Here is a 22645-nt window from a genome sequence, read left to right as displayed (position 1 = left end):
AACTGAACGAGTTGATTTGAAAACAGGACATCGGAGTATACAGTGGGTAAGAACAGTTCCCTTTTGTATTGACAAAGTGTATTTCTGAAGTTCCCTTACTTCTGTCTTCTGGGCAGACCCAATTGTGTTTTCCATCTCCATGTTCAGAGAGAGTATTGGGTGCAAGAAGGTATGATGAAAAAAACATTTTATTAAGACAGAGAAAATAGGTTATCAATCAGAATGCCCTGATGGAATTATCTTCAAAAACATGTACAATTGGGTCTGTCTCAACAAGCCGTACCTTGCAAACTTGGACGAGATCAACACTTGCTTTGCATCCACAAGTAATTGCCAGACAAACTATTCATAATAAAGCTGTGAGGCATACCTTAATCAACCTTGTATCGAGATACAGCTGAATGAAAGGGAAAGTTTTCTCATACCATTTTATTTGTAGATAATGATACCTTTGCTCACATTTTTTAAAAAATCAATTTTAAAAATATTTCACTCGCATTGATGAAGCAGCTGAAGATGGACACTTTCCTGAAGAACTCCTTCCAGGATGTTCTGCAGCTGCGATGACTGACCTACCATAACAACCATCCTCCTTTGTGACAGGTATCACTCCAGTTCAACAACACCCTCCAAAAACTCCCTCGATAAACTAGAAAGATATCAACATCAGGCACATGGGCGCACCACACCTGCAAGTTACCTTCTGAGTAATGCACTATCCTGTCTTAGGAAATATATTATTCTTTTAATGTCACAAGGTCAAAACCCTGGATGTCCATCACTAACGTCTGGATCACAGGCAGAATCCTCCATAACACATACTCCATAACATCCCTGTACAGTCGGCACTGTGGGTCAGTGGTTAGCACTCCTGCCTCAAAGTGCTAGGGACCCGGGTTCAATTCCAGCCTCGGGCAACTGTCTGTGTCGAATTTGCACATTCTCCCCGTGTCTGCGCGGGTTTCCTCTGGGTGTTCCGGTTTCCTCCCATCTGCAGGTTAGGTGAACTAGCCATGGTAAATTGCCCATAGTGTATAGGGATGTGTTTGTTAGGGGCATTAGTCAGGGGTAAATGTAGAATAATAGAGGAATGGGTCTGGGTGGTTTACTCTTCAGAGGGTTGGTGTGGACTTGCTGGGCTGAAGGGCCTTTTCCATACTGTAGGGATTCTAAAAAAAAATTACAACCAGAGAGCACCATTTAAATGCAGTGATGTATCATCGATTCACATTAAAGGGTCAGCCTTTCTCGTCATCCCAAGCTGTCCAGCCTATGAATTTCATTAGACCATAAGATATAGGAGCAGAATTAGGCCATTCAGCCCATTGATCTTGGCAATATGCTTCTGAACACCATTCTTTTCCCTGCGATCCGTGATGCCCCTGGCTAATCAGGAACCCATCTATCTCTGATGTAAATGCACGCAATGACTTGGCCTCCACAGTTTTTGGCAACAGTGAGTTCCACAGATTCACCTGCTCAAAAGAAATTCCTCCTCATCTCAGTTCCAAAGTCCCTTCATTCTGAGGCTGTGCCTTAAGGTCCTAATGTCTCCTACTCGCAATTGAGAGTGTGTGGAGGCCTTATGTCAGAGCAGAGATAGCATGGGGCCACTGTGGCAGACTGAAATGGGGAAAGTGGAGAGAAGAAAGGTCTATTTCGCTCCACTGAAAGATTAGAAATCTAAAGAATACCGCACAAATGCAATTTTAAAATCATTCTTGGAATATATCTTGCATTTATTGCCGTTCCTCAGTTTTACTCAGGGGATGCTGGGTTATCTTTACTTATGAGTGATTAATTTACCAGGTTAATAAAACACTGATAAAACTGAACCACATCTTTTTGGGGACTGCACTCATATAATCGGTCACACTGACAAGGGCATTAGTGAATCAATTCATTTTTCAGATATCTTATGACCATTTTAACTGATCACCTGGCCTTTTTAACTTCAATCTCCTGATTTTTGAACCAACTCAGTTAAGATTCTTAGAATTCGTATGCAGACATGTTTACATTCGGACAAATTTCAAGGCAGCCTCAGTCTGTAATCCAGTAAGGTTCCTCTGGCATATTTTGGTGCCTGCAGCTGTTTTGTGTTTGCTCACTGATCACAACTAGTTAGGGCTGGTCAGGGCAAAAAGCGTTCTTTCTCTGTAATTGAATCGGGGAAAGCCACCAGTGATTGCTGAAATATTATCCGCACTGTTGGAGAAAGAGAGAGAAAAACAACTGGCAGAGATAGAATTGCATCAACTGGTCAACACAGAAACTCCCATAGGGTATGAAGGATTGTCAGAGGTCTCAGTGCCTCACACCACAGCCAGGGCTGAGGTAATGAAACATCGGTATGGACGTCTCTTAATCCTTATTGAATTGCACTTTATTGTCACGTGCACTCGAATAACAGGATAACCAGGTACAGAAACTTTAACTGTTGCCACAGAGCTGAATTAGTTTAAAAAAAACACTAGCATGGGAATACAGAGTTTAAAAGTCCAGAAAGAGAATGAAAAGTGTCTTTTAGGTACTCGAGTTCTAGTCCTTTTGCAACATGAGTTTGTGCCCACTGGATTTCAGAGCACGAGGCCACGCTACATCCACGTCCAGGATTCACACTGCTCCCCACCCTGGGATACAGCCTGAGACTCGCTCTGCTCCCCACTCCGAGCTCCACTCCGAGCTCCAGCCTGGGAATCGCACTGCTCCCTGCTCAGCAACTCAGCCCGTGACCCGCTCTGCTCCCCGCTCTGCTCCCCGCTCTGGGATTCACTCTGCTCCCTGCTCCGGGATTCACTCTGCTCCCCACTGGGACTCATCACCCTTCATCTTGCCTCCATTCTCCATTCTAGGGTAGGGTTGTTTAAGAAGTTGAGTGGGGTGGGGAAGATAAACTGCTGCAAAGAGGGAGAAGAGGAAAAGGAACAGGTGAGCAGAGGAGCTCCGACTGGAGCGTCTTACTCTGCCGCCATACTGCAAATCAAGTTCCCTCATCCTCTGAAGGCAGTCCTTCATTACCAGCTCTAACTGAGTCAGTTAGCTCAGCTGGTTGAATGGCTGGCTTACAATACAAATGATGTTGATATGGACAGCACAGTCGCTCAGCGTTTAGCACTGCTACCTTACAGAGCTAATGACCTGGGTTCGATACCAGCTTGGGGTGACTGTCCCTGTGGAGCTTGCATCTCTCAAGTGAAGAATTATAAGTTTGAAATGTCTTACGACCACACCATTACAAGTAATTCCTTGAGGATACTTTCTGAAAAAAACTGCAGTTTCTACAAAATGGATGGCATCCTTGTTTTGTTTTACAGGAATGTATTGGGATAAAGTTGCATTATTGATGGAGTGGATTGAGTTGATGAGGCGCCTTTTACAGTAAAGGGGAGATCGGTTTTGTCCAGCTTCAGAAAATGTAAACTCATGCTGGTTAAAACATGAGCTTCCCAGGAATTTACAGCAACACAACAGACCTCAGTGAGTTCGGATGGGACAAGGATCTGCTGATTCCAGTACAATACTCTTCTCCACACTAACCTAACTCCTGTGGAATATTTAGATGAGGATGCCAATTGTAAAATACATTTCTAGAAAACGGAATATACATGTGCCTTGGAGAAATCTGTGCTACCGCTTGTATTAAAATCATAGAGCTGTATAGCATGGCAAAAGACCCTTCGGTCCAACTCGTCCATGTTGCAGAGATATTCTAAGTTAATCTAGTCCCATTTGCCAGCATTTGGCCATATCCCTCTGAACCCTTCCTTTTCATATACCCATCATATACTGCCTTTTAAATGTACCAACCTCTGCCACTTACTCTGGCAGCTCATTCCAGAGACTATTTTCTTTTTCTCTATTTTTAATACAGGCATAGAGTCAACTGCCGCGTGAAAAAGTTGCCCCTTAAGTCTCTTTTAAATCTTTCCCTCGCTCCTTAAACCTATGTCCCTCTAGTTTTAGACACGCTCCCCCTGGGGAAAAGGCCTTATCTATTTATCCTATCCATGCCCCTCATGATTTTATAAATCTCTATAAGGTCACCCCTCAGCCTCCAATGCTCCAGGGAAAACAGCCTATTCAGCCTCTCCATGTAGCTCAAACCCTCCAATCCTGGCAGCATCCTTGTAAATCTTTTCTGCACCCTTTCTAATTTCACAACATCCTTCCGATAGGAAGGAGACCAGAATTGAATGCAGTATTTCAAAAGTGGCTTTGTTTGCTTTTTGCCTGTACTGATTTGTCCTCTTTGCCAGTGTCATTTCAGCTTTAGATGGCAAAGTTTAAGTAAGAGAACATCCGACTTATGAACGTTTGTACTTCTGACCATGAGCCTACACAAGGGTGTAATTTTAAATATCCAATTTATGAACATTTCCTGTACTTACAAACAGCTCCTTTATGTTCATAGAATCCCTACAGTGTGGAAACAGGCCCTTTGGCTCAACAAGTCCACACTGACTCTCCGAAGGGTAACCCATCCAGATCCATTCCCCTACATTATTACTATATATTTACCCCTGACTGGGGTGGCACGGTGGCTCAGTGGTTAGCACTGCTGCGTCAGGGACCCAGGTTCAATTCCCACCTCGGGCAATTGTCTGTGTGGAGTTTGCACATTCTCCCTCGTGTCTGCATGGGTTTCTTTCGGGTGCTCCGGTTTCCTCCCACAGTCCAAAGATGTGCAGGTCAGGTGAATTGGCCATGCTAAATTGCCTGTAGTGTTAGGTGCATTAGTCAGGGGTGAATGTAGGGGTATGGGTCAGGGTGGGTTGCTCTCCGGAGGGTCGGTGTGGACTTGTTGGGCTGAAAGGCCTCTTTCCACACTGTAGTTAATCTAATCTAATCTAATGCACCTCCCTGCACACAATGGGCAATTTAGCATGACCAATTCACCTAACCTGCAAATCTTTGGATTGTGAGAGGAAACCAGAGCACCTGCAGGAAACCCACACAGACGCAGGGAGAATGTGCAAACTCCACACAGATAGTCACCCAAGCAGGGAATTGAACGTGTCCCTGGTTTTGTGAGGCAGCAGTGCTAACCACAGAGCCACAATGCCGTCCTCCATCCTGTTCTGACTTCTGCACTATTGGAACCCAGGGACTGTTTGTGGACAGAATTTTCTTTCTCTCTGTTTTTAGTAGAGTCGTGGAGTCATAGAGCACGGAAACAGACCCTTCGGTGCAACCAGTCCATGCTGACCGTAATCCCAAAGTAAACTAGTCCCACCTGCCTGCTCCTGGCCCATATCCCTCTAAACCTTTCTGATTCATGCACTGATCCAAATGTCTTCCAAACCTTGTAGTTGTGCCTGTATCCACCACTTCCTCAGGAAGTTCATTCCACACACTGTGCAAAAAGGTTGCCCCTCATGTCTTTTTCAAATCTCTCTCCTCTCACCCTAAAAACATGCACCTAGTATTGAAATCCCCCATCCCAAGGAAAAGACAAGTACCATTCACCCTTTCCATACCTGATGAAGGGCATGCCCGAAAGATCAACTCTCCTGCTCCTCGGATGTTGCCTGACCTGCTGTGCTTTTCCAGTACCACACTTTTCAACTCTGATTCTCCAGCATCTGCAGTCCTCACTTTCTCCTATCCTATCCAGACCACCAACCCACCCCCACCCCCCCATTATTTAAAAACGGGAACCATTATGGATATAATGGTTGCTAATAACCATTAAACAGAGATGTTAGTACTAATGTTGTTAAAATTTGACAAGTAATTTTGATTTAATTATTATCTTTATTGCACTATTTCACATAATGTGTTGGTTCAGCTTGAAAAGGCTCTGTGTCACTTGAAAGAGAGTTGCAGAGACAGATTAATGTCACAATGATGTTCTGATTTGTAAAAATAAATCATTCTGCGGATACGTGCATCAGCAGAAAGTTGCATGTTCCTAGTTACTTTTAAGGGTTGTCTCGATTCTCTGTAAGGTCTGCTGTGAAGAAGATGATACAGCCCAGGTAGATGGGGACTGTCAGGATTTTGATCAAGCAACCATCGAGTAACAACCATATATGGCAAGTGTCAGAATACGGTGAGGTACTTATCGGAGATTCTGCTTTTCCAGGCTATTCCAGAACAAAGATTAGCGCTCGAAAAGCTCAGTAGGCCAGGCAGCATCCGAGGAACAGGAAAATCGACATTTCGGGCAAAAGCCCTTCATTTCCAGCACCCACTCTAATCTTGACTCTGATCTCCAGCATCTGCAGTCCTCACTTTTGCCTACCCCAGAACGAAGTTAGGAAACAGTCAGTCACAGAAGCAATCAACGGATCAGATCTAAGCTCTGAAGCGGAGGCCAGGTCACTGAATGTACTCAAGGAAGAAATTGATAAATGTTTAGATATTAAAGACATCAAGGGGGTTTTGGGGAGAAAAGATGAATATGGAATTAAGATAGACGATCAGCCAAGCTAATGTTGAATAACACAGCGAGCTCAAAGGGCTGAATGGCCCCCTGGTTGCTATATAAGTCTTGCCAAATCCAGTCCTGAATGCCTAGATCATGAAATTAGTATTAAAATTAATACTCAGAAAGATTGTACTGGTTATACTTGAGCTTCACTTTGAAGTATTTAAAATGATTTAGACCAGCATGCGTCATACAGTCATAGAGATGTACGCACAGAAACAGACCCTTCATTCCAACTCATCCGTCCTGACCAGATATCCTAAATTAATCTAGTTCCATTTGCCAGCATTTGGCGCGTATCCCTCCAAACCCTTCTTAGTTATACACCCATCCAGATGTCTTTTGAATGTTGTAATTGTACCATATGTTTGCAAGTTTGACTGTTTTTTAAAATTCCTTCTGGGTAGTTTTAGACAATGAAACAACTCACGAGAGGATGATGCTCCACAAACATCCCCCCACCAACAATGGTAAAGCCCAGCACATGAAGGTGGAAACATTTTCATTCATCTTCAGCCAGACATGCTGAGTGGGTGAACCTTCATGAACTCCTCCTGTGTCTCCAGCATCACAAATTCCAGTCCTCAGTTCATAGGATTTCTCTCTATATGATATCAAGAAATGGTTGACTTGAAACTGCAAAGACTATGAGATTTGACAATATTCCAGCAATGATGCTAAAGACTTACATTCCTTAACTACCTGTGCCTCCAAACAAGCTGTAGTAGTATAGTTACAACACTGGCATTCATCCGACAATATGGAAAATTACCCAGGTCTGCAAAAAACAGGACAACTCTAACTTGACCAATTACTGCCCTATCAGTCTACTTTCCATCATCAGCAAAGTGTCATCAACAGTGATATCAAGTGTCACTTGCAAAAGAATAATCTGCTCATTGACGCTCAGTCTGGGTACCCCCAGGGCCATGCATCTCCTGACCTCATTACAGCCTTGGTCCAAATGTGGGCAAAAGAGTTGAGGTGAGGTGAGAGTGACAGCCCTTCACATCAAGGTGGCATCTGATTGATTGTTGCAGAATCGCAAAACTGGAGGCAGTTGGAATCAGCGATGAAGCCCTCCACTAGTGGCAATCATTTCTGAGAAGGAGCAGCGCTCCAAAAGCTTGTGATTTCAAATAAACCTGTTGGACTATAACCTGGTGTCGTGTGACTTCTGACTTTGGCCACCCCAGCCTATTGAGTTTATGCCCGTTCTCCTTAGAACAATCCAGTCATTCCCACTACCTGGTTGATCCTTGTGACCTTGTTTATTTAATATTAAGTGTATTTCCTTCAAGCGCCCTTACAATTTCCTTTTGCAATCATTGATCATAATGTAGAAGCAGTGGTGCCAATTTACACACAGCAAGGGGAGATGGCGACATTGTTGTAATGTCACTGGATGAGCAATCAAAGCCCCAAAATAATACCCTGGGGTCATGAGCTCAAATCCCATCCACGGACTTGGTGAAATTAAAATTCAATAAAATGTATAGCCAGATGGCAACCACCGTTGGTTGTTATTAAAAAATCTATCTGGTTTTGAACGCCTTTCAGGGAAGTAAATCTGCCATCTTTACATGGTCTGGTCGCAGTGTGACTCCAGACCCACAATGTGTTTGATTCTTAACTGCACTGTGATAGAGCCCATCAAGACATTCAGTTCAAGGTCAGCTAGGTTGGGAAACAAATGCTGGCAAGACCAGTGATGCCCGCATCCCATGAAACAATCAAAAAGAAAAAAGCTCTAACAGATTATAATGACAAGGTAATTTGTTTTAGATGTTGGTTGAATGCCAAAGCTCTTGGAAGAGCTCCCCTGCTTTTCCTCAAAATGGTGCCATGGCATGTTTCAAGATACTGGAGAGTGAAGGTGGGCCCATGGCTTAATGACCAATCAAAAATACAATTTTCCTGAAATTCCAACATATAGTTTCATTAAGTAAGGACAGGCTTAGGTCTCCCCTTCAGATTTAGGTCACCTTTCTAAGTGCCAAGAAGATAGATGAAGGCAAAGCAGTAGATGCTGTCTACAAGGATTTTAGCAAGGTCTTTGAGAAGGTTCCACATGGTAGACTGGTTTGCAAGGTTATCACATGGGATCCAGGTAGAATTAGCCAATTGGACCCAAATTTGGCTTTACAGTAGGGGATAGAGGGTGGTGGTAGAGGGCCGCTGATAAGTCTGGAGGCCTGTGACCAGCGGGTGTGCCACAAGGAACAGTGCTGTGTCCACTGTTGCTTGTCATTTATATAAAGGATTTGGATGAGACTATTGGAAGCATGGTTAGCAAGTTTGGGGATGACACCAAAATTAGTGGTATAGTGGAGAGTGAAGAAGGTTATACAAGAGTAAAATGGGACCTTGATCAATTGGCAGTGTGCTAAAGAATGGTGGATGGCATTTAATGTAGATAGATGGGAGGTGTTGCATTTTGATAAGACAAAGTAGGGCAGAACTTACCCAGTTAATGGTATGGTCCTGGGAAGTTTGAGACCTAGGGATGCAGGTAGATAACATCTTGAAAGTAGTGTCACATGTAGACAGGGTGGTGAAGAAGGTGTATGATATGCTTGCCTTCATTGGTCAGCGTATTGAGCACAGGAAGTTGGGGTGTTCAGTTACGGCTGTACAAGACATTGGTAAGGCGACATTTGGAGTGCTGCATACAATTCTGGTTGCCCTGCTCCAAGAAGGATGTTACTAAACTGAAAAGGGTGCAAAAAAGATTTACAAAGACGTTACCGAAAGGTTTGAGCTATAAGAAGAGGCTGGATAGGATGGATCTTTTTTCCCTGGCATATCAGAGGCTGAAGGTGACCTTATAGAGGTTTATAAAATCATGAGGGGTATAGATAAAGTGAATAGGCAAGGTCTTTTACCCAGGGTAGGGGAATTCAAAAGTAGAGAGTGTACGTTGAGGTTAAGAGGGGTAAGATTTAAAAGGAACCTGAGGGGCAATGTTTTCACACAGAAGGCAGTGCCTATATGGACTGAGCTGCCAGAGGAAGTGGTAGAGGTGAGCACAATTACAACATTTAAAAGACATTTGGACAGGTACATGGATAGGAAAGGTTTAGAGGGATATGAGCCAAATGCAGGTAAATGGAGCGAGTTCAGTTTAGGAAACCTGATCAGCATAGATGAGTTGGGCCGAAGGGTCTGTTTCCGTGCTGGATGGCACTATGAACATACGACTATCGCACAACAAAGCTTTTGATCCACCAATGTCTTTCAGGAAAGGAAGTTTGCCATCCTTACCTGGTCTGCCCTATATATGACTTCAGACCCACAGCAATGTGGTTGACCCTTAAATGCCCTTTGGGCAATTAGGGGGTCAGTAAAAAATGCTGGCCTAGCCTGAAAGACCCACCTGCTGTGAACAAAAAAGAAACTGCAAAAAAGATGGTCCGAAGCTCTTCTTGAGGTACGGCAACATTGACGGTTAACGACTAGAAGGAGCTTGCTACTAAACATTTAAAATGGTGATAACTTGTCATGCAAACTGAGAACATCACCCCCTACAAGATGCCCTCCAAGCCATTCCCAACCTGACTTGGAATTTTGTCACTATTCCTTCAGAGTGGCAGGGGTCAAAATCCCAGCATTCCTTCCATGAGGGCATTGTGGATCTACCTCCAGCACATATGAACGACAGCTCACCACCACCTTCTCAAGGGTAATTAGGGATGGGTAATAAATACTGACGCAGCCAGTGATGCCCCACAAGAGAATTAAAGAAAAAAGTTTCATCAAGCTTTGAGTCCAAATGGCTTAACAATGAATGAGAATTAGGTTTTTATTGTAATGTGTACTCAAGTACAGGGATACAAGAGCACTAGAGAAAAGTTTACAATGTTGCCATTCACCACTTTATCATAAAGTCTCTACTGTATGGAAACAGGCCATTCAGCCCAACAAGTCCACACTGACCTTCTGAAGAGTATCCCACGCAGACCCGTCCCCCCACCCTGTTACTCTACTGTCGCCCCTGACTAATGCACCTAACTGACATATCTTTGAACACTATGAGCAATTTAGCATGGCCAATCGACCTAACTTGCACATCTTTGGGTTGTGGGGAGAAACCGGAGCAACCCACACAGACACGGGGAGAACGTACAAACTCCACACAGACAGTCACCCAAGGCTGGAATCAAATCCAGGTCCCTGGCGTTCTGAGGCAGCAGTGCTAACCACTGAGCCGCCATGCTGCCCCTTAGGTACAAGGTACCTTGGTACAAAATCTTAGGTAAACGTAGACAAAGAGATAAGCTAAGATTTCAACATTACGGTTCTAGTCAGTATAAAGTAGTAAGTAAGAAATAAAGTTAAAAGTTCCAAACTGAATCTGCGTGATGGCAGTTAAGGAAGTTCATCAGCGTCCCATTACCTCCTGCTCATAGATCTCAAGTAATGAATTGTTCAATCACATGAAGGCTTCTGACAGAAATCTGTGACCATGAGCAGATGTCACCCTCTCACTGAGGGGCAGATGATGATGAATTACTGCTAATTAACCCCTCCAGGGCCAGAATGGAAAGCCACAGCTCAACTGGTAGCAGTTTCAAGTTCTGGGTTCTAGTCCCACCCCAGAAACAACAGTGCAAAAAATCAGGTTTGTGCTGAGGGAGTGCAGCTGCCTGGGGACGACAAACAAAAGTTAATTATATTGACATTTAGTAAGGATAACAATAAAATAAAACAGTAAACCAGCCAATACTGGTGCAAGTCATAGAATCATACAGCATGGGAACAGGGTGTTCAGCCCAACTTGAGAGGGATTCCAAAACTCAACTCATCCCATTTGCCTGCGTTTAAGCCGATATCCCTCTAAACCTTTCCTATTACACGTTGGGAACCTCTGCTTGCACCTCTTGCAAATTTCAAAATGAACCCCCAATTCCAAAAATCTCCCTTTCGACGTTAATGTATTTTTTTTTCCCCTCCTGATCCTCAAACCTCCTGCAAACGAAAAAAAAAACCCAAAGCGAAACCTCTCTCTGAAGCGTGAAGAGACTTTCCAGTGCCATTTCAACTCGGGAATGCTAACTTTGAGCATGGATAGGGAGGGGCGACCAATGCTGTGAGGGCTGACCCGTTTTGTTGCCCGGAGGGGGATAGAAAATTGTAGGGGAGATCTCTGAACTTCATTTTCTGTTTGGAAATCCACTGGCGGTGGAGATTTTAAGGGAATGCAAGAGAGAGGGAAAAAAACATGCAAGTAATCGGTTGACCCAGCGGTGAACAGAGAGAGAGAGAGAAGTGAAAAAAAAAGGCGGTGCAAAGTGTCGCAGAAGAAACGTTGGGAATATTTGAAGAGTTCTCTCTCTCTCTCTCATCTTTCACCATCACTCTGTCCCAACATGTCCAGTCTGGGGCTTTGCATACACAGAGGAGAGCAGCGCTAGAGAGAGAAAGAGAGAGAGAGAGGCAGCACATTTGTGAAGTTTTCCAGGCGAGTGGAGAGGGTTGGTGCACAACACGAGATGCAAGGGGCCAGGGAGAGGCGGGTGCTGCTGCTCCTGACCTGCTGGTCAGTTTCCTCGTTAATTTCCCTGCGCTTTCAGCCGGGCTCAGCGCAGCGGCCAGACGACAACTGGACGCAGATGATCCGCTGGGAGAACAACGGCCGAGTCTACAGCCTCCTGCACAGCGGCTCCGAGTACCTGCCCGCCGGGCATCACCCAGCCCGGAGCAGCCCCAGGGTCTGGCTCGGAGGTGCCAGCGCCCGGCACCCGCCCAGGAGGCAGCTGCAACGCCCCGCGGCCAATCACGGGCGCCGCCAGGCTCCGGCGCAGACGGGCCGAGTGGCCTCGGAGACGGTGAGGGGTCAGACCAGGCACCCTTTCGGTTTCGGGCAAGTGCCGGACAACTGGAGGCAAGGCCAATTCGGGGACCCCAGCAACACCCACCGGTACGTGCCACCCACCGTGAGGCAGGAGACCAGGTCCAGGCAGCACCAGCCTGGCGCCAGCCCCTTTGCGGATACCCCTTACGCCCAGCCGCCTTACCAACGTTACCCGCTGGCCCACCAGCCGTCCTATCCCAGCGCCTACGACCCTGGCTATGAGCAAGGGTCGCCGAGAGTCTTCGATGCCATGGATGAAGGTGTGCCGTATCGTCGGGTGCCAACCAGCCTACTCCCGGAGGGCAGGGGGTACGCCCTAATGCCCAGGACGAGATACGACGAGTACAGGGAGAACGCCTACCCTTACAGACCCCAGGGCCAGTACCCCGGCCAGGAGAGGTACCACACACCCCAGCAGCCCCCAGCCTTCGACGGGCTCGATCGGCGATACATGCACAGCCTGTACGATGAGAGCAGGGGACAGCCCGTCCTGGCGCCGGACACTCAGCCCGCCCTCTCGCCGTCCGGCATAAACCCCGGCCTTCAGTCCCCAGGCCCGTCCTCGGATCTTGGCCACTTGGTGCCTAGGGTGAGCTCTGACGGAGCGGGCGCTGGAATCTACCCGTTCAGCCGCAACGTGCCAGTGGACCCGTATGCCTCGTCCCATTACAGTGAACCGAATGGTCCCACCACTGGTTTGGACCAACACGCCCAGCGACGAGTGGATCCCAGTGGAGGGACCGAGCAGCTCAGACGCCATATTCCTCTCCCACGTATGGCCCTGGGGAGCGTGTATCGACCAGACCAGAACGGCAGAGGTAATAGTGTTTAAAATGTGCAACAAGTTGTCAAACTGTGCTTGGTTTTTGCTGTTGAAACAGAATCCAACATGAAATTACTGTTTCCTCTGAGCATGGTTGAAATTCTTCAAATACTTCCATGTCACGACTGCATTATTGCCCTGTTCAACCCCCCCCCCCCCCCCCACCACGTCCCAACCAGTGCACACATTAATGGGACAGTTTATAAAATGCTAACATGCATTACATGTTTCTTGAATGAGTGTGCCCCAGTTGTTGAGGATTTAAGCAGTTTATTCAGGTGTTCAGGCTGGTGATGTCCATTGCTAATGTCATATCAATGTTGGAGATTATTTCTCACCAGCACTGCTCACGTTTGACCGGTGATGTACATATGTTGCAGTGTTTTGGTCCCCTCTGCCATTGGCTTTCTGTTTTCAGTCTTGATTGGGAAAAAAAACTTGCTTTCATTCGCAACTTTTTATAGCCTCAGGACAAAATGCTTTACAATCAATGCAGTACTTTTGAAATGCATTCACTGTCATAATGCAGGAAACAGGACAACTAATCTGCACACAGCAAACTTTCAGCAACCAGGGATGAAACTAACGATGAAATATTCTGTTTTTAATGATGTTGGTATTTGGGAACCCTGTTTAACAGAACTCAGGAGAACACACCTGAGGGTGGCAGATTGGCTCAGTGAATGGCACTGCTCCCTTACAGTGCCAGGAACCCAGGTTTGATTCCAGCCTCGGGTGACTGTCTGTGTGGAGTTTGCACATTCTCCCTGTATCTGTGTGGGTTTCCTCCCACAATCCAAAGATGTGCAGGTCAGGTGAATTGGCCATGCTATATTGTTCATACTGTTAGGTGCATTAATCAGGGGTAAATATAGTGTAGGGGAATGGGTCTGGGTGGGTTACTCTTTGGATGGTTAGTATGGACTTGGTGGACTGAAAGGCTGGTTTCCACACTGTAGGGTATCTAATCTAATCTAATCTAAAGTGTCCAGGCTGGGTGGGTTATCCATGGGAAATACAGGTCACGGGGATAGGGTAAGTGGGGTGGGTCTGGGTGAGATGCTCTTTGGAAGGTGAATGTGGACATGATGGGCTGAATGGCATGTTTCCATGTTGTAGGGATTCTGTGAAAGCCTTCTTGCACTTTCATGAAGTGATAGGTGTCGTTGGCAACATTGGCATGTGTTTGCCATCCCTAGCTGGCTTACTGGCCCATTTCAGGGAACCATCAAAAGTTGACCATGTTATTGCTCATCTGGAGCTACAGGGAGGCCAGACCATGTAAGGAGCACAGATTTCCTGCCCTGGGAAAAACATCAGTAAGTCAGGCAGGTTTTTACAACAAGTGATGATAGTTTCAGTGACTGTGAGTGGGATTAGATTAAATTTCAAATTTATGAATGGACTTTACAGAGGAACCTCGATTATCTGAAGGACATGGCCGGGGCGTATTTCGGTTGGTTAATCGAATTCCGGATAATCAAATGCCGGGTAACGTAGCTTAGCCAAGCATTGGGATCTTGCGATCTTGCCGGATAATCTGAAATTCGGATAATTGAATGCCGGATAATCGAGGTTCCTTTGTAAATTGCACCAGTTGCCATGCTGATAATTGAATACAAGAGTATTATTCAGGGCTAAATGTAAAATTCTGCAGATGTTGGAAATCTGAAACGAACATAGAGAAACTCAACAGGTTTCTGTGGAGAGAGAAACGATGTTAACATTTCAAGTCTGGTATGATTTCAGAATTAGAGTTCTTCTGCAGAGGAGTCATACTGGACTTGAAACATTAACACTCTCTCCCCCTGTCTCTCTCCTTGTCTCTCTCTCTCTCCCCCTACAGATGATACCAGACCTGAGTTTCTCCAACATTGAGTTTAAGGTCAGAAGTCACACAATACTGGGTTATGGTCCAATAGGTTTATTTGAAATCACAAAAAAATATGAAAGCGTGTGATTTCAAATAAACCTGTTTGACTATATACTGGTGTCATGTGACTTCTGACCATGTCCATCCCAGTCCTACACTGGCACCTCCACATCATTCTTTGTGATTGTACGGGGCTGAGCTATCCAGATTACAAGTTAAGTCTTTTCCCACTGTGCCACCATCTTCCCCATAACTGTCGTGATGTATTTTAAGCTGAGAAAGACCATTGAAGATTTGTTTTAACATGTATAACCCTCAGGAAAGCATTGGACTCTCCGATTTTGTATTTTGAAGTAAGACTTGAGCACAATCTCTGAACTCTTGAGACAAGGATATTAGTCTTCAGTTCAGCTGCACTGTAGGAGTCAGAAAAAAATAGTTTCCAAGTTATTATTAAAACTACTGCAAGGCTTTTTCCTCACCCTTTCCACACAATTTCATTTCTGTGATAGATTTGTTTTTACACATCTCTAATTACTCATTATCTATCTATCTCTTTATGAAGTCAGAATGATCTAATTATGCAAGCACTCTCTCCAAGATAAAGTTGAAGTTCTGCAGAGTAACAATACATCAGAAGGTTCAAAGACCTGAATTTATTTGCTCTTTGTTAAGAATGTTTGTGTAATGCAGTCCCCTGAGGTGGGTGTTAGGGCCATTGCTTTCATTATACATGAGTGAATTGGCTAGGTTGTAAAAGGGAATAAAAATCTTGAACATGCAAATGTGACACAGTTTGACATTATATGGTGAACAAGAAAGTAGCAGAAAATGTGGATATAGACTAACATATGAAATGGGCAAAAGTGAGGACTGCAGATGCTGGTACATCAGAAGGTTCAAAGACCTGAATTTATTTGCTCTTTGTTAAGAATGTTTGTGTAATGCAGTCCCCTGAGGTGGGTGTTAGGGCCATTGCTTTCATTATTGCTTTCATTGGATATAGACTAACATATGAAGTGGGCAAAAGTGAGGACTGCAGATGCTGGGGATCAGAGTCGAGAGTGTGGTGCTGGAAAAGCACTGCCAGTCAGGCAGCATCCGAGGAGCAGGAGAATCGACGTTTCGAGCAAACGCCTCAAGGGCTAATGCCCGAAACATCGATTCTCCTGCTCCTCGGATGCTGCCTGACCGGCTGTGTTTTTCCAGCACCACACTCTGACATATGAAATGGGCAGACACAGTGAATGCGCGAGGTGCGAAGTGGTGCAATTTCACTCAAACAACATGGAGAGGCAGTTTCATCCAAATAGTTAGAATTTGAGGAGGGGAGGTGTTGCAAAAAAAAAAGAGGAATTGTGGCGAATGTGTGCGCGAGGTGCGAAGTGGTGCAATTTCACTCAAACAACATGGAGAGGCAGTTTCATCCAAATAGTTAGAATTTGAGGAGGGGGGTGTTGCAAAAAAAAAAGAGGAATTGTGGCGAATGTGTTCACAGTTTTTTTTGTATCAGGGCAAGCAAATGATAAGGCTGTTAAGAAAGAATACATAAGATGCTGAAAACAAAAATGCTGGAGATCACAGCAGGTCAGGCAGAAATTTGAAACGTTCGCTTGCTCTCCCTCCATGGATGCTGTCTGACCCACTGTAATCTCCAGCATTGGTTGTTTTCAGTTCAGATTCCATCATCTGCGGTAATTTGCTCTAATAGATATGAGATGCCTTGCTTTATAATGAAGGAGCCAGTGTTGGACTGGGGTGGACAAAGTTAAAAATCACACAACACTAGGTTATAGTCCACCAAGTTTGTTTGGAAGCCCTAGCTTTCGGAGCGCTGCTCCTTCGTCACCTTCAACCACCTGATGGACACCTTCGTTGTCTAGTACTTCCCAGGAGCCGAATAACTACACCACGTTCTTCACAGCCTGCAACACATTATCAATGAGGATGAGCACCTCACCAAGACCTTCTCCACGCCTCACCTTTAAACAACCACCAAACCTCAAACAGATCATTGTTCGCAGCAAACTGCCTGGCTTCAGGACAACATCATCCAACCTTGTCACGGTAGATGCTGCAAGACTTGTCAGAGTGTCGACACAGATACCACCATTACCCATGGGGACAACACCCACCATGTACATGGCAGGTATTCATGTGACTCAGCCAACATTACTTATCTCATACTCTTCAGACAAGGATGCCCTGGTCAGACAAAGCAGAGGCTAGGGCAACAGATGAATGGACACAGCACAACAATCAACAGACAGGAGTGCTCCCCCCAAGATGGAGAACACTTCAGCGGTCCGGGACATTCAACCTCGGACCTTCGGGTGATCATCTTCCAAGGCGGACTTTGGGACAGGCAACAATGTAAAGTGGCTGAGCAGAGGCTGATAGCTAAGTTTAGTAACCATAGGGATGGCCTTAGGTTCATGTCACACTCCAGGTCACCCCACTACGTATGAAAGAACTGAAACCAACATGCCCATTCTAAAAGATGAGAGATTTAACAAACAATCCAGGTCTTTTTCAATATATAATTTCAGTTACATCACACTGTAAACTTTTGTTATAAATTCTGTGTCTTGCAATCTTATACTCCACAACCACCTGATGAAGGAGCGTCACTCCGAAAGGTAGTGCTTCCAATTAAACCTGTTGGACAATAACCTGGTGTTTTTTAACTCTGCAATTTTTAACTTTGCTTTGTAATCAGAAAATTGAATAGACAAAGAGAAGCTGTTCCCATTGCTGGAAGATGTAGAGATGTTGATGTTGGGCTGGACCAAGTCAGAAGTCACATGACACCAGGTTACAGTCCAACAGGTGACTTTGAGATCACACAAGCTAATGGAGCGCTGCTCCTTCACCTGACAAAGAGGCTGCACCCTGAAAGCTTGTGACTTTGAATAAATCTGTTGGACTATAATCTGGTGTCATGTGAGTTCTGACATTGGTGGAGGGACAGAGAACAAGAGGTCGCAGATTTAAGATAATTAGCAGAAGAAGAAATGGCAATATGCAGAAAAGCATTTTGCACAGTGAGTGGTAAGGATCTAGAATACACTGCCTTTCAGGTATACTGAGGCTGCTTCAGTGACGACATTCAGAAGGGAATTGGATCATTATCTGTTAAGGAAAATCTTGCAGGGCTATGATTTAAGGCTGGCTAGTGGCATTAAGTGAACTGCTCTTACAGAGAGCTGGCACAGACACAATGGGTTGAATTCAACTAGGAGAAAGTGAGGACTGCAGATGCTGGAGATCTGAGTCGAGAGTGTGGTGCTGGAAAAGCACAGCCGGTTAGGCAGCATCCGAAGAGCAGGAGAATCAACGTTTCGGGCATAAGCCCTTCTATGCTGTTTCTTTTCTATAATTCTCTAAATTCAAAAGCATGAAAGTAATGCCAAATCTTTCCAAATAGCTTGTTAACCTGGCTTCTATCTACACTCATAGAATTCACTCTCTGTGTCGATCAGGTCAGTCAGAAATTAATTGTTTTTGGTGAGGGGCATTGACATTTATTTGTAAATCTTCATTTCCAGCTTAAAAAAAACCAGACTGATTTAAAAAAAAAACAAACTTTGATCCTTGTAGCTACGATGTTTGAGATCACATGCTCCAAGTGTGTGGACATGGTCATATATTTCCTTCCTGTGTTAAGTTGTTGGTTGCAATCAGTGCCAGCTGTTCCCATTGCAAATACTTGAGCCTGGATTTCCGATCACTTTTTCCTATGTCAGCTTGCATTGTTACAGTTTGTTGATGAAATAATTGAAATCACTCAAAGATTTTTTTTGTCAAAATGTAATGCCAATTTTTTTTTCCCAGGGAGATCTTTTAAGTCCAATGTTTTAAATGAAATGCCTCAAAAAATGCACATATTGCAAACATGGTGAAGTAGATCACTGGAATTACTTTTGTACCTTTGCATACTTTTATTGGAGTCCATACTGAAAGCAGTAGTTTTTCCTAAGCTCCTGTGCTAGAGCTTATTTGAGTGAGATTCTAACTTGCTCAGAACACATCCACTTGCATTGAGATAAAACTAAGCTCAATATGAGGGGGGACACAATGGCTCAGTGGTTAATACTGCTGCCTCACAGCACTCGGGACCTGATTCCAGCCTCCGGTGACTGTGTGGGGTTTGCACATTCTCCCCGTGTCTGCGTGGGTTTCCTCCGGATGCTCCGGTTTCCTCCCACAGTCCAAAGGTCTGCAGGTTAAGTAGATTGGCCACGCTAAATTGCCCATAGTGTCCAGGGATGTGAAGGCTAAGTGGATTTGGCAGAAATGGGTACTGCAGATGCTGGAGATTAGAGTCAAAATTAGAGTGGTGCTGGAAAAGCACAGTAGGTCAGGCAGGGTTACATGGATTGGTTTGGGGGTGTGCAGAGTGGGGTGCTGTTCAGACAATTGGTGCGGATTCAATGGGCCAATGGCCTGCTTTCATATAGTAGGGATTCTATGATTTTTGAATCATACCCTTGTCACAGGCTCTCAGAGTTGTTACAGCACAAATGGAGACCATTTATCCCACTGTGCCTGCTAGCACGTTGACTGAGCGATCCATCTAGCAGACTTAGTAAGTCAGAACGTGTGTAGTGAGGGGGAGTTTGTGTTCTAGTCATCTGGATTGGGATTTAAAGCTGAAGTCTATTGAGCTCTAAGATAAAAATGGTTGTCTTCAGCCCAGCTGCATTGGATCATTCAGAAAAAATTCCCAGTGATGATTGCAAATCCTGTGGGAATTTCCCCTGACAAGTTACACACGGTTTCATTTTCTGTGATGGAACTGCGTTTATACATCTCTAGTTGCTCACTAAATATCAATTTCTTTATGAAGTCAGAATGATCTAATATTGTAGGCATTCCCTTAAAGATATTATTGCACTCTGCAAAACAACATTATAACAGAACGTCCAAGACCTAAACTTCGTTGGTGTTAAAAATATTTACCTAACTGGATGCAGTGGGGTTCCCCAGCAGTAAGCATTAAGGAATAGTGCATTTATTATGTACAAGTGATCTGAATGTGGGTATAACAGGATAGTAGTTCCAAGAGTAATTTCACCAGATCCATCAGTCAGTCAAATGATAAGCTTGGTTTGCAATGCAATGGAGAAAGTGAGAACTGGACATCAGAGTCGAGAGTGGGCTGCTGGAAAAGCACAGGTGGTCAGGCAGCATTCGAGGAGCAGGAGAATTGATGTTTCGGGCATGAGCACTTTATCAGGAACATCTTTCCTGATGAAGGACTTTTGCCCGAAACATCGATTCTCCTGCTCTTCGGATGCTGCTTGACCTCCTGTGCTTTTCCAGCAGCCCACACTCGACCCTTGCTGGTTTGAAATGCAGAGTGACACCAACAGTGGGGTTTCACTTCCTACACCAGCTGAGGTAACCATGAATTAGAATCAGAATTAGGTTTATTGTCACGTGTGCTCAAGTCACAAAAGAACAGGAGTACATACAGTGAAATGTGTACAATGTCACGAACACGCAGGGCTATCTTAAATACAAAGTACCCAGGTACAAATCAAAATATAAAGAAAAGAAAGGTTACACCACATTGCATACATAAATAGTACAAGTTATAAATAAAAAATAAAGCTAAAAAGACCGACATCACAGTCTTTCTGGGCTTCCACATGGTCTGACTGGGCTCCATAGTTCCCCAACCAGTAGTTATCTTCGTTCTGGGCCGTTGGCCACCATAGGACTCCCCTTCTCAATCTCATCCCTTGCCTGAGGTGTGGTGACCCTCAGGTAAAACCATCATCTGGTTATCTCTCTCTCTCTCTCTCTCTCTCTCTCTCTCTCTCTCTAAAATGAGAGAGAACAGCTTTTATTTTTTGTTACCATATAGCCAGCTATCCTTTTCACATTCTCTGTTAACGTCAATAGACAGACAGTTCCAGATTGTGAATGGCTTCTGTCCTCAAGTCTGTTTGTAAGTTGATTCATGTGTATATTTATACAATGCAGGACGATATAAAATAGCTGTTCAGGAAGTACAGGAAATGTTCAAATGTATGGAATCCTTGTATGGAATCCCATTTGAGGCATTCATGGGCCGGATGTTTGTAGCTCAGAGACCCACTGTATTAGTTTTCCAGAATTATTTAAAGAAAAGTAAGAGGCCATATTTAATTGTCTGTTTTATTCAGGGAATATTTATATTGACTTTGTTAAACAAAGAGATCTTGTGTTTGTCTCAGTCTGGGAAAGCAAATGAGTAAAACAAGCACAACAAATTACTAATTACATACCTGGTGTAGTTTTATTTGATATTTGGACTATCCTTTCTAAACATCAAATGGCATATTAAGCTGAAAAAAAATCTGAGGGCTCATCATCCATAAAAGGAATAATTTTCTCCAAAAAAAACATATAATTTTTAAAGCAACAGAAAATCTTTTAATTGTCACTTTAGTATCGTGTGTGTGTTAATAATAAGATGTACAACAAGCCTCACTAAAATGACATATGCAGCCAAATAAGTTTTTGTGTCAGTTTTGTGGCAATGGTTGAGGCTTTATACTTGCACACACTTTGCTTTCAAATGGATACCAAGCCAGATTGTGAAATCAAAAACTAGATAAGAATCCTTTCCTTGATAACAGCTTTATTTGCAAGTGCAGCATTACATATGATATGGAGATGCCGGTGTTGGACTGGGGTGTACAAAATTAAAAATCACACAACACCAGGTTATAGTCCAACAGGTTTAATTAGAAGCACTAGCTTTCGGAGCGACGCTCCTTCACCAGATGCTCCACCTGATGAAGGAGCAGCGCTCCGAAAGCTAGTGCTTCCAAATAAACCTGTTGGACTATAACCTGGTGTTGCGTGACTTTTAGCATAACATATGCTATGTGGGCGGCACGGTGGCACAGTGGTTAGCACTGCTGCCTCGCAGCGCCAGAGATCCGGGTTCAATTCCCGACTCAGGCGACTGACTGTGTGGAGTTTGCACATTCTCCCCGTGTCTGCGTGGGTTTCCTCCGGGGGCTCCCGGTTTCCTCCCACAGTCCAAAGATGTGCAAGTCAGGTGAATTGGCCATGCTAAATTGCCCGTAGTGTTAGGTAAAGGGGTAAATGTAGGGGTATGGGTGGGTTACGCTTCGGCGGGTCGGTGTGGACTTGTTGGGCCGAAGGGCCTGTTTCCACACTGTAAGTAATCTAATCTAATCTAATATGTCTGCCTTCTTGTTTAACATTTGGTGTCCCGGAAATGTGTTTTCATGCACTCTTAATAATTTAGTGAGAGTTGATCAACTATACACATGATCTGTCACTTTTAAAAGGGATGCTTTGATGTTATTATACTAGATGAATATGTAGGTTTACTGGGAGAATGACACTGGGTATGTTGCTCATTCACAGACATAATGGGTTAAACATGGTTAAGCTGCCTTTGGAATACTGCATTCAATTCTGGTCTCCCTGCTGTCGAAAGGATGTTGTGAAACTTGAAATGGTTCAGAAAAGATTTACAAAGATGTTGCCAGGATTGGAGGGTTTGAGCTACAGGGAGAGGCTGAATAGGCTGGGGCTGTTTTCCCTGGAGCGTGGGAGACTGAGGAGTGACCTTATAGAGGTCTGTAAAGTCATGGGCATGGATAGGGTGAATGGGCAGGGTCTTTTCCCAAAGGT

At 44.5% G+C, this 22645-nt stretch overlaps 1 protein-coding gene and 1 long non-coding RNA gene across 5 annotated transcripts in view; both read left to right on the top strand.

Moving 5' to 3' along the window:
- Positions 1-2237: 2237 nt before the first annotated feature.
- LOC122542650 lies at positions 2238-7558 on the top strand. Of its 3 annotated transcripts, XR_006309845.1 has the most exons (4): positions 2238-2422; positions 3318-3480; positions 5952-6060; positions 6841-7558. It is a non-coding gene; the product is annotated as an uncharacterized LOC122542650 (long non-coding RNA). The 3 variants fall into 3 exon arrangements; XR_006309846.1 differs by lacking the exon at positions 5952-6060; XR_006309844.1 differs by lacking the exon at positions 6841-7558 and having other exon boundaries at positions 5952-6184.
- A 3536-nt stretch (positions 7559-11094) lies between these two features.
- Positions 11095-22645, top strand: part of loxl1 (lysyl oxidase-like 1) — a 102815-nt gene continuing 91264 nt past the window's right edge. The window contains exon 1 of one of the 2 annotated variants that reach the window (XM_043680197.1): positions 11095-13105. In XM_043680197.1, coding sequence (XP_043536132.1) covers positions 11926-13105 — 1180 coding nt within the window. In that variant the 5' untranslated portion in view covers positions 11095-11925. The remainder of the gene's footprint in view (positions 13106-22645) is intronic. The other variant, XM_043680198.1, reaches the window with a different exon arrangement.

This window comes from Chiloscyllium plagiosum, chromosome 40, assembly GCF_004010195.1.
Source record: "Chiloscyllium plagiosum isolate BGI_BamShark_2017 chromosome 40, ASM401019v2, whole genome shotgun sequence".
In the NCBI taxonomy this organism is placed as follows: Eukaryota; Metazoa; Chordata; class Chondrichthyes; order Orectolobiformes; family Hemiscylliidae; genus Chiloscyllium; species Chiloscyllium plagiosum.
Note: the sequence above shows the minus strand (reverse complement) of the source record. Positions and strands in the feature narration are given on the sequence as shown.